General features: G+C 33.4%; 1 protein-coding gene across 1 annotated transcript; it reads left to right on the plus strand.

Moving 5' to 3' along the window:
- Positions 1-649: 649 nt before the first annotated feature.
- LOC111696580 (uncharacterized) lies at positions 650-7,758 on the plus strand. The gene is made up of 4 exons (XM_023466219.1): positions 650-739; positions 6,159-6,240; positions 6,299-6,600; positions 7,191-7,758. The coding sequence occupies exons 1-4, from the start codon at positions 718-720 to the stop codon at positions 7,700-7,702; spliced, it is 918 nt and encodes a 305-aa protein (XP_023321987.1). The 5' UTR covers positions 650-717; the 3' UTR covers positions 7,703-7,758.
- The last annotated feature ends 3,996 nt before the right edge of the window (positions 7,759-11,754 follow it).

The following is an 11,754-nucleotide window of genomic DNA, read 5'->3' on the forward strand; positions in this document are numbered from 1 at the left end:
TTAAAGTAAATTTTAGTAAGTTTACTTGTAAAAAAACATTCTTTAAGTAGTCATTGATTTTGTCCAGATGTATATTTGGCACTTTTTTCATAAAAATGTTCAGATCCTTTCAGCACGTGTTATAAAAGTTTCTATAATAAAAAATAAAACAAAAATGTAAAAAAAATTTCACACTTTTAAATTCATGCAGCGCATCAGGTTTTTGTAAAAATAAATCACTGGTGCAAGCAAAAATATTTTTTTCCCAAAATCTACGTAAGCAAACAAAATTGCAGTGAGCAGATTCTTTATTTTCAGCCGCGAAGGTTTAAAATTCAAAATATTTAGACTTTTTGTCCATAAGTTTAGAAACAATAAAAGTGTTAAATAAATACAAAAACTTTTCAAGAACATAAATATGCAATAGTTGTATAAAATGTTAAATATAAAAATCTGCGTAAATCCTAATTAGAACAAATGTTTGTAAAATGAAAAATATAAAAATCCGCGTAAATCCTTGATCGTAAAACAAATGTTTGTAAAATGAAAAATATAAAAATACGCGTAAATCCTTGATCGTAAAACAAATGTTTGTAAAATGAAAAATATAAAAATCCNCCCCCCCCCACTCGAACGGCTGGCAGAGAGTTTGAAGAGCTGAGAGCGGTATCTCTGCTCGAGATATAAATACATTACTCCTCTTCAGTTCGGTATTCAGTTCAACACATCTTCTCCAACATGAGAGTATTCCTTCTTCTAGGTAGGATACTAGAGACTAGATCTTAAATATCTTGGATAAGATTCGGGTTTGCAACCGGAGTCAAGATCGGAGCAAAACTGTTCCAACCTTTTTCAATCTTTTTTAAATATCTTTCTAAAGATTTGGATTTTCAACCGCAGTCAAGATCGGAGCAAAACTGTTTTAATCAGATCTTATATTCAATATCTTGGACAAGATTTAGGTTTTCAACCGAAGTCAAGATCGGACAAAACTGGTCCGATCTTGTGTTTAACTTAATCAATCTTCGATAAAGTATCTTTCATAAGATTCGGATTTGCAACCGGAGTCAAGATCTGACCAGAACTGTTCCAATCTGTTTTCTTTCTTTTATTCACAAGAAGATAAAGATTCAACACCAGAGTCGAGAATGTCTTTTAGATTTTACGGTTTAAATTTTTCCCCCAAAATAATTCATGCTTTTGGGTGTTTAAACTTTAATTTAATTTTTTTCTTAATCGTCTCTTTTATTATTTGATAATGATGTTTGACTTAACTCATCGTCTTTTGACTCTAAGATGAGATTCGAATCTTTTATTACATAACTTGGATAAGAGTTAAGGTTGCAACCGGAGTTTCGATTCTTTACCTTTTTTATATGTTTCCAAAGACGATAAAATCCCTCCACGGAGCGATCTTCTGATCTAACGTTTTTAATTTTTTCCATAATTATTTTTTGGATTTGTTTTTCTAATATTCTGCTGTATTATCCTAATAATGTTTCTAACTTAATCCGTATTTTCAAATATTATGCTGAGCCCTCCCCAAAATTCAATACTTTTCTATATTATTAAACTGTTTAAAAATCCTTCCACTGTTCATGTTTTTTTCTTCAAATTTCTTTCCAAAAAATTGTCTTTCCGAAGCTGTAAAATTAATCGTTTATTTTTTTTCAATACCTTAACACATTTTTAAATCTATATTATGCACAAACTTCACTTAAAAATACAATAGAGCCAAGAACGGGGACCATTTCTCCGATCTTCATTCCCTAACTTTATATTTATAACATAGTATCTTCAAATTACACTAAATCCGCAAAATAAAATAGTTTTTTTTGATTTCATTACTTAAAACTTTCAAAACTTAAACTTCAAGAATTGAACTAATTTTTTTTTGATGATATGTTTTAGAATTATCTTTCTAAAGAAGCAATACAAGTTATGCATGATTATAATGATTATGCCATCACTAAAAGCATTTTCCCAATCATTAATCTCTTTGGAAAAACTGATTTCTTATTTGCGGTTTTACGCCATTGAAATCTTGAAATAAAATAAATTATTTCTGCGTCATTGAATAAGTGGAGAAGAGAACTTAAGAAAAACATGAGTAATTTATAATAAACGTGCACAATATTTGGCGCTAAATCTAGGGTGCACGCACGCTCGCCTGTAGGTCTACCAAATCGTGCATGTTGGGTGAATTTATTAATTGTGTTAGTAAACAATAGGTACATTTAGCGTCATATTCCGGTGGTAGCAGACCCTTAATAGGTGCCTGAAATTACGCAAACCATGCGTAAAAAAGTCACTGCACTCAAAACTAAATCATCATTAGCGAAATGCTGTACAGAGTTAATGACGCTTTTTGTCTATGGCCTGAAATTGCGTTAGTTAAGATTGAAACCATTGCGAGAATTTATCATTGAAATTTTTGAATGCAGTTGGAAGTATTTTAAATCCAAATCTTTTGGGTTTTTATGACGTTTTCAAGTTTTATTTCAATGTTTCGAAAACGTTTAGTCTGTGTACTGTATCCTATATGTAAAGTTTTATAACACAATGTAACCATGTTTCAGTGCTAAATCTAAAGAATACTTGAATGAGACGTTGATGCGCGAACTTAACCCTCGCCTTCCCCCCTCCTTGCAAAATTCCACCTCCCCCTCTTCTCGACCTTACTCGAGTCTAGCCCCTGCTGTTTGCCCCCTATCGACCTATATATAACAAGCCTGACAGCCCTTGGGCATGATGCAATTGATAGGAATTGGCAAAGATATGTCCCGGGAGGTGGCAACAATAATTTAAAAGCATAACTAATGGGGTTAAATGAGGAAAAGCTAAGGGGGGTTTATCTCCGGGTTAAATCATCTTCTGTATGTGCTAGAATTGATTAGTTCGCCCGATTAAAAAATAATGAATTGGTTAAATGCCTGTTTAGCCCCCCAACCTGTAAACCATTTTATCTTTTAAGGGGGGTGGGGATTCCCCTCTGTATCTCTATCTCCATGGAAGGGGGGAGGGCGGGGATACGGTCAACATGATTAATTTAGAATTTTAGCAATCTCCATTTTAATTAAATATTGCTCAGCTAGATTGAAATTGATTCATTAAAGCCGGTATAATACATTAATTCATTAATTCATCAGCATAATTCAATATTCATCCTTTATTCATCCTTTGTCATTTATTCATCAGCATAATTCAATATTCATCCTTCATTCATCCTTTGTCATTTATTCATCAGCATAATTCAATATTCATCCTTTATTCATCCTTTGTCATTTATTCATCAGCATAATTCAATATTCATCCTTCATTTATCAATTTTTCAATATATTTAATTAATCATTTCATGATGTACTGCAAAGATTTCAAGTACATTGTACAGTTTTTATTGTACTATCTATGTACTTGAAATTCTTAAGTCTAAATATATCCCTAATAAAATGACGGGTTGGCAGTTTAACCCTTGTAACCTTACATTTAATTAATACTTCCTACCCCCCCCCCCCCTCCCATCACTTTACAATACTTTTACAATTTGTCACTTATATCTATCTATCTTCTATCTATATCTAGCTATCTATCCTTATTTCTCTAACCATTATTATATCCATCTTATTTTTCTATCCTTATTTTTCTAACCATTTCTATATCCATCTTATTTTTCTATCCTTATTTCTCTAATCAACTATCTATCCATCTTATTTTTCTATCCTTATTTATCTAATTATTTATCTATCCATCTTATTTTTCTATCCTTATTTATCTATCCATTTATCTATCCATCTTATTTTTCTATCCTTATTTCTCTAACCATTTCTTTATCCATCTTATTTTTCTATCCTTATTTCTCAACCGTTTATCTATCCATCTTATTTTTCTATCCTTATTTCTCTAACCGTTTAGCTATCCGTCTATTTATCTTATTCATCCTTTCGTGTTCTAATTCCCCCCTATTTAGCTAACTTAAATTTATGCATATCCTTCCCACCACCCTTTTCCTTCCGGCTCCATTCATCTTCGCGTGTTTAAGATGTTTTGTTGGTCATTGCGTGGGCGCGCGCGTTTAGGAATTAACCCAGTAAAATTGGTTTGAATGGCTTTACACTTTTCACGATACATCGGAGACCTCCATGAACTTAATATTCAACATTGTTTTGGGGGGATGGTCCTGATCCTGATGCTGATGCTGATCCTGATCCTGATCCTGATCCTGATCCTGATCCTGATCCTGATCCTGATCCTGATCCTGATCCACTGATCCTAATCCTGATTCTGATCCTGAGCTTGATCTAAATGTATCGTGATTATGTTTATTTGATTATGATTTATACTGGAATACCTTTACAAATGTATAATTATATTTGATGAAAGAGTTCTATATTTAGAAGCTCAATAAAATACCTCCCGTAATAGATCGGTTCAACATTCAAACTTTTTGTTTTAATCCTGTAGCTTAGTATTCAACCATCCAGCACCCGTGTTAATTTAGACATTCATTCACTCATTCATTCTTTATCAATAATTCGTTCCTCCATCCTTGGCTATGAATGTGTAATCATGTGAACATGGAAGAGGTTAATTATGCCGTATTCTGCATAATTACGTAAATTATTATAGACTATCTTTTATAGACTGTTGCATGATTACCCGGTATAAACTCCCTGGTTTAGCTTTTATATTTTTAAATTATCATTTTGCAAACATTGTAATATTGTTCTTTAGTGTATTGGAGTCTCTGAGACGTAACGATGTCTTTCTTTATTGCGTCGGGGTCACCGAAAAACCTCGATTATGTCTGTATATGTTGAGTATAGGGTATACAGTTATACATAGATAGATGAGTCTATATTTACGCCCTGTAACTAAACCCTAGAATAATTCTCAAACCATTAAACACCATTAGAACATCTTTATGGGAGGTTTTAAGACTGGCTTCAGGGATAAAATCATCAGAGTTTAACCCATGTCTCTCATCATTTACAGAATACTGATCACTATATAAATCTTTATATTTCTTTAAACATTTAAGTTTTTTGGGGTTTGATTCGAAAATGATGTACTTTTATAAAGTTTATAAATATTACTTTTAGAAAGTTTATAAATATTACTTTTAGAAAGTTTAAAAATATTACTTTTAGAAAGTTTATAAATATTACTTTTAAAAACTATTATACTGATGAATATATTTCCTATAGTCCCCCGTCGGTTTATCGTCTTGAAGCGCTGGGATTATATAATTATTGAAACATCAAACTCCTCCATACTGCAGCTAGGCCTAGACACCATTTCCTATATTTAAATATGTTTATGGATCGTTCTCACAGATTTGTACAAAATATGATTTATTGATTGGCCCATTAATCTCAAATATCTACAGGATTTATTTATCCGTTTATTCGTCTTCCCCTTTGTTCACCATAGTTTTAGCGGATATTTTCCTTTTTTTCCGTATAGTTAAAGAATAACTGTTTTGAGGTTGAAAAAATGGAATTGAATGTCGTGCTCGAGTATTAATCAAGCGACCAAAATGTATCCAATCCATAACCAAACTCAACCCCAACTTTTAACCTCATCCTGTTCGGATACTGTTTTTAAGAGATTTAAACGTCGGAGTCAGATTGACTTTAGGATAGGATCACACGCCCCATAGTGCATTCAATCCTTGGGGTGGGGGGGTTAAATAGAACGTTATAAATTTAGACTAACGTTTTATAAATTCTTCAAATCTTTAATAGTTTTTTTAGAATATGACTAAATAGAATTAATATCAAATGAAGATGGATGGGAAAAGGGTGTACACACTACAAACAAATTGTCTAATTTGAATTAGATCTGGATTCTAATGTTGAGGCAACGCCTCCTAATTCCTTTCTGTATATGCCAAGGGACCAGACCCTAATTTTACAGGTTTTTATCTGGGTTGCAATAATAATAATAATATCTATTCTACAGGGGTTGATGATGATTCATGGCCACTCCAGTCATAAACAATATATGCTGGAAGCTGATGGGTTTACAAAGATAAGATGGCGCCTAATATATTAAAAATCCGCGGCATTTTCTGTGTTGTGTAGTGTATACACTACTATTTAACTTTATCTACAATCATAATCTATTAAATTGTTCAGAAATTTGTTTCAAATATTTTGTTTAATTTAATATATTTTTAGTGCTTGTAGCTGCCGTTCTCGGTGATGGACTCCATGGTGGGGCCCGAGCTGGACGTGCAGGCAATAGAGCTGCGCCTAGAAGGTAAAAAAAATCAACAACAAAAAAGACGAAAATTGTATTTTTAACATTTTTATCCCAGGGAAGGCCGCCGTCTTTCTGGACAAACCCCCCGTAGAGGACGCCAGGATGCTGCTCCAGGAGGATATGCTGCTCCTGATGCTGCTCCTGCTCCCGCTGACGGTGGTTATGCTGCGCCTTCCAATGATGTTCCCGTGTATACTGGTGAGGATGCCCTAGGAGGATATGCTGCTGATGATGCTGGTTCTGACCCTGCTCTAGATATGCTGGCATCCTCTATCCCCGGAGTACCTGGAGAGGATTATCCAATCTACGCTGAGGTTCCTGAGTCTGGTTTTACCTGTGATGGTCAAGTTGATGGAGGTATTCTTAATCTTCTTATTTACAATCTGAAAACTTTTTTACATATATCGGATCTCTTCATCTTTTAATTTAAAAATATCTTTTTCAATTCACTATTCTTCTCTTTCCTTTCAACCTTTTGAAAATTAAAAAATGTCCAGATTAAATCTGATCAAATCTAAATAAAAAAGATAAGCTGCATCTTATATCTGGACATATAAACCCTAAAGTTCATCCTCTATCCCTCTCCCCCGTCACTCTTCTTTTTATAACTCTTATTTTCCTTGAGGCTAATCATGATTATATTTATCCAATCTGTTTTTCAATTGGTTGACAGATTAAACCAAAGTTTTTACTCTGCTTCGTTGCTGTATATACATATTATTGTGTCGAGACAGTCATTTGCGGTACATGAACCCCTTGAGGGTAAACAATTAGGTTCTCTAATACGAGGGGGGAGAGACTGAACCCATGATTTATTTCGAGAGTGCTCATCTTCCCTGCTATGCATATAATTTTACCATTATCAATGCATGATTATTTTTCAAGAGAGTTTAAGATCAACCATAATTAGAATCATCTTGATCTGTTTTGTAAGTTCTAATGTTTAGGTTACTATGCTGACCCTGAGGCTGAATGCCAGGTCTTCCATATCTGCACTGCTGACGGTCAAGGAGGTCTTTCCAAGTACAGTTTCCTCTGTCCAAACGGAACCATCTTCAATCAGAACTACTTCATCTGTGACTGGTGGTTCAACTTTGACTGCTCCGAAGCTGAAGCTCTTGCTGCTGAGAAGAATGCTGAACTTGCCGCTGCTAGAGAGGAAGCTTCTGCATCTGCTGATCAAGCATCTTATGAAGCTCCTTCTGCTGATGTTAGCTACGCTGCTCCTGCTGCTGCTGCTACTGAATTACCCGCCTATGATGATTACGAGGCTGACGCATCCCTATCTGGCTATGAGGAGACAACCGCCGCCCCTCTTGGAGGTTATGAGGCTCCTCAAGAAGAAAGGAGACGGAAGGCTCTAGGAGGACGTCAAGCTGGACGTGCTGGACGTCGTCTCCAGGGAGGAAGTGCCAATGGACGTCGTCCCAACCAGAGAGCTGGTCCTCGTCGTGGATAATTAGATTATAACACCCAACCTGCCATAATATAGTATTAGTACGACATAAGAAAGAATCAAGCGACGCCGATCATTTGTGATGGAGAGAGGGCAACAAGACATGATACTTAAACAAAAACCCCGGTTGAGAGATCTGCCAACAAACTTATTCGTCTGACAACTGCATTAATGCAAGAATGACATGAGACCAATCTGTGGAGCAAGCATCGTTCAACCTTCTAATTATACATACCACGGTTTTCTTCCTCCCCCTTTCCTCCGTTTTTCTTCCTATCAACCTGCCTCCCCCTTCGTTCTGTTCTTATTCCTTCTGTTCTTTTTCCTTTCATCCTTCCTCCCCCCTTCCTTTTATTCTTCCTTTATCCTATTTGAAATATTAAAACAGATCTGACTCTAACTTCACGGTCTTGGGTTTTGATATGTTTCCATCTTGGTACAGTACAGTATGAAAGACCACCAGCAAACCAATTGTGCCAATTTATTTAAATCTTCGCTGCCAGCAGGCGTCACCCCACCCCCAGCCTGTCAATCTATTGACGTCTGAATCAAGTATTAATCCCTCCAAAACCAATCCATTCTTTTCTCAGGGTCAATCTTCATCCTTCTTCAAAACCTACCTCACTCCTTCTCATCCTTCTCATCCTACTCATCCTTCTCATCCTTCTCCTCCTTCTCATCCTTCTCATCCTTCTCATCCTTATCATCCTTCTCATCCTTATCATCTTTCTCATCCTTCTCATCCACTCCACAATATTTTTTTCAAAGTCTTGCCCAGTCTTTCATCAGAATTCATATTTATTTATTTATATTCATATTTTACTGTGATACGACAATACAATGGCATTATTTAGGCATTAGTCCCCCTCCATCTCTCATACCTTTTCAAAATAAGCTCAGAAGATTTATCTCTAGACTTGGATATAGCTTTAACTATATGTAAACTAGTCGTATATTTAGATATTTTTGTAGAATAAATTATTGCAAATGATTCCTGTGTGTTTGTTTAGTGATCAGACATGCATAAAATTAAAAAACGATGAGATAATAAAACTGGCTCAGTACTATACATTTAACAGTCTGACAAAATATGCATTTATTTTATTTGAAATATTTTTAATTATTTTTTTATTAATTATTTATTAAAGAATCTACAAATAATGTGTAGAGACTCATAGAGCACACATCACAAATTTACGTTTTAAGTTTCACTTAAAATTACCCCAACATTTTTTTGAAAATTGAAAGTATAGGATTAGCCGATTTCAAAACATCTTTAAAATAAATTTGATGAGTAACCGTTTTTGAGAAAATGGGGTTTTGAAATATTTGCCAAAAGGGATCCTATTTTGACAGGACGGAAAGGTGATAATCATCGAATCTATAAAGTTTAGAAGTAAAAGTTACAAAATAGACTCAAAATATTTTTTATTTTATTAATAGTCGGTTTTCTTATGTTTGGCCCTTTTTTACCGTATCACAATTCATATTTGAATTGAATTAATTCAAAAAAGGATCCTAGTTTGCCAGGACTGAAAACTGTAAAAAGGTGATAATCATCTTATCTAGTTTACATAAAAAAAATTAAGAAATTAGACCCAAAATATTTTTTATTCTAAAGGGAGTTAGTCATCTAACATTAATCTCTCCTGTGGCCGAATATAAAGAATTTGAGAGGCGGTTTAAATTTAGGTCGCGGTTTAAATAGGGATGGTTCCATTTAAAATTGTATCAAATGTTTCAAGATTTAAGCCGGTGCTTAACTTAAACCGGGTTTTGGCGGATTTAAGCCGCGGCTCAAATTCTTTAAATTCCATCTCTGATTATATTTTCAGTGGTATGTAAAATATCATGATTAAAAACATGGTTCAAGCTTAATAAAATACTGTTATCACCAAACCCTAAGCCAACTACAGAATAAAAATAAACTACCATGTGTGAGAGGGTCAATATGTAAAAATTAATGATTTGGATGGAAAAAGAAAATTTTTTTATTAAAACTAAAAAAATGATATATTTTAGTCAAAAGAAATGAATTGAGTCTTTGCCACAAACTTAAATTTTCTAATCCCATATATCTTTGCAATCAGATGGTGAAACCCTTTGGTAATTTAATTTAAGACTATTAGATCTAACAGAATTCAAAGTTTAGAATATTTAAGGTCTACAACATTAGGTTGCAAAGATATAAAACTCATTTTCATTTTTGTTGATACCCGGGATCAATAATTAATCTTTGTCTTTTTTATTACTTTCTCTAGGCAGGGATAACTAATTGAGTAATAATGATTATTGAGGAATCAAGCATGTCATCCTGAAATTTAAAATTTGTCACAGTTAATATCAAGATCCAACGTTGAAGTCTGTAGATTAGCGCTATTTTGACCTTTTTCAAATTTTATTTCAAATTACAAATACTATGCAGCACAGCTGTAGATTTCTATATTTCTTAATTTTGAATCTCTTAACTTAAAAATTTAGATTCGCTAGGGGTGGTAATATTTAAACAAGATTTCCAGGTGACAAGCAAATTTAACTACTAATTTTTCAACTCTCAAATTATTTTGAATTCCCCGCGATTTTAACCTTCAAGGGACTGTAAGCTTAATTTCAAGTGATCCTCCATTTAAAGAGAGACATGTCAGATTCATAACAGTACCCGTAAATGCTTTCTCTAATCATGAATGGGTTAGATATCCATGGTTTTGTTTTTGAAAACTGTTTATTTTCATGTGTGGTTTCCCTGCAAAATGACTTGCGCACTCCTTGCTTTAGAAACAACGGAGAAATTATCAGCATAAAATGTTTTTAAGCCAGAAACACGCTTCTGTTTTCATTATTATTAATCAGTTTCTGGTTTCAAGTATACCGTTTTAAATCGGACCTGTCCTACTTCAAATATAGAACCACGTGAAATTACGCTTACAGTCCCTTTAAATGTAAACAAATTCTCATACATAGTAACAAAATATCACCTTTTTATTTCACCAAGGAGTATGGAATAGAAGGGAGATACAACTGACGCGGCCCGCCCTATAATATGATTATGCATGCTTTGCAGACAGGTACTCCAGTTCTAGAAGAAATATTCAGAATAGGTTATTGTATACGCGGTTACTAGAAATAAATACATACAAAGCTTGTAAAATCATATTGTATGGCAGACCGCATCAGTTGTATCTCCCTTCTATTTCATACTCCTTGAATCGGACCTACCAATTCTAATTTAAGAAACGTAAAGGAACTGTATGCATCATTTTAAGTGACTCTACATTTTTAAGTCTCTTGAAATAAGTGAACAGTCCCTTAAACTCTTTAATATTTTTAAAACGCTCAAACGAAATCCAATAAAAATAAATACAATTTGGTTTAAAAAAATTACCACGCACAATTTCGCACATTTGACAATTATATTTACGAAAAAACAGCACGAATAAGAGATAATGCGGTTCACCTCTTCATAAATTATCACATAATATAAATCATCAAAAAAGTGAAATATTATTAAAATTTGTATTTTTGTTAGATTAAATATGTCAAATGTCAAGATTTTGCTTCTTTAAGTGATCACTGAATGAGTTACGATTAATGCGTGTGTGACTAATGACTATTTATTTGTAATAAATCATCAAAACGTATGAGAACTTTATTTTTGTTTTTAGATATTATAAAATAATCAAATGAATTGAGTCTTTGCCACAAACTCTATTGTTCCAATCCTTATATATTTGCAACCAATTTCGTAGACCCTTGCTATTTTGAACTGAGATTATTTGATCTTACAGATTGAATTATATTAAGTCGCCACATTGGTTGTAAAGATTTAGGGATCAGAAAAACAAAGTTTGTTATACAAAGACTAAATTCTTTTTATTTTTTTTTATTTTATTTTAATTTATAAATATCGATAATCATTCTGCTTTTCCCAAATTAGCTTGACACTTTAAAAATAAAAATCGCTTGAAATTACGCCAATGTTCATATTAAGATTACGTCTAATGTACCAAGGTTTTATGAACGTAATTTCGGTTAAATCCAAGTAATTGAAATTACAA

This window comes from Eurytemora carolleeae, unplaced genomic scaffold, assembly GCF_000591075.1.
Source record: "Eurytemora carolleeae unplaced genomic scaffold, Eaff_2.0 scaffold71, whole genome shotgun sequence".
Taxonomy (NCBI): Eukaryota; Metazoa; Arthropoda; class Copepoda; order Calanoida; family Temoridae; genus Eurytemora; species Eurytemora carolleeae.

Coding starts and splice junctions, on each gene's coding strand:
- LOC111696580 (XM_023466219.1), top strand. CDS start 718: ATGAGAGTATTCCTTCTTCTAG. Junction 740..6,158: donor GAGAGTATTCCTTCTTCTAG/GTAGGATACTAG, acceptor ATATATTTTTAG/TGCTTGTAGCTGCCGTTCTC. Junction 6,241..6,298: donor AATAGAGCTGCGCCTAGAAG/GTAAAAAAAATC, acceptor TTTTTATCCCAG/GGAAGGCCGCCGTCTTTCTG.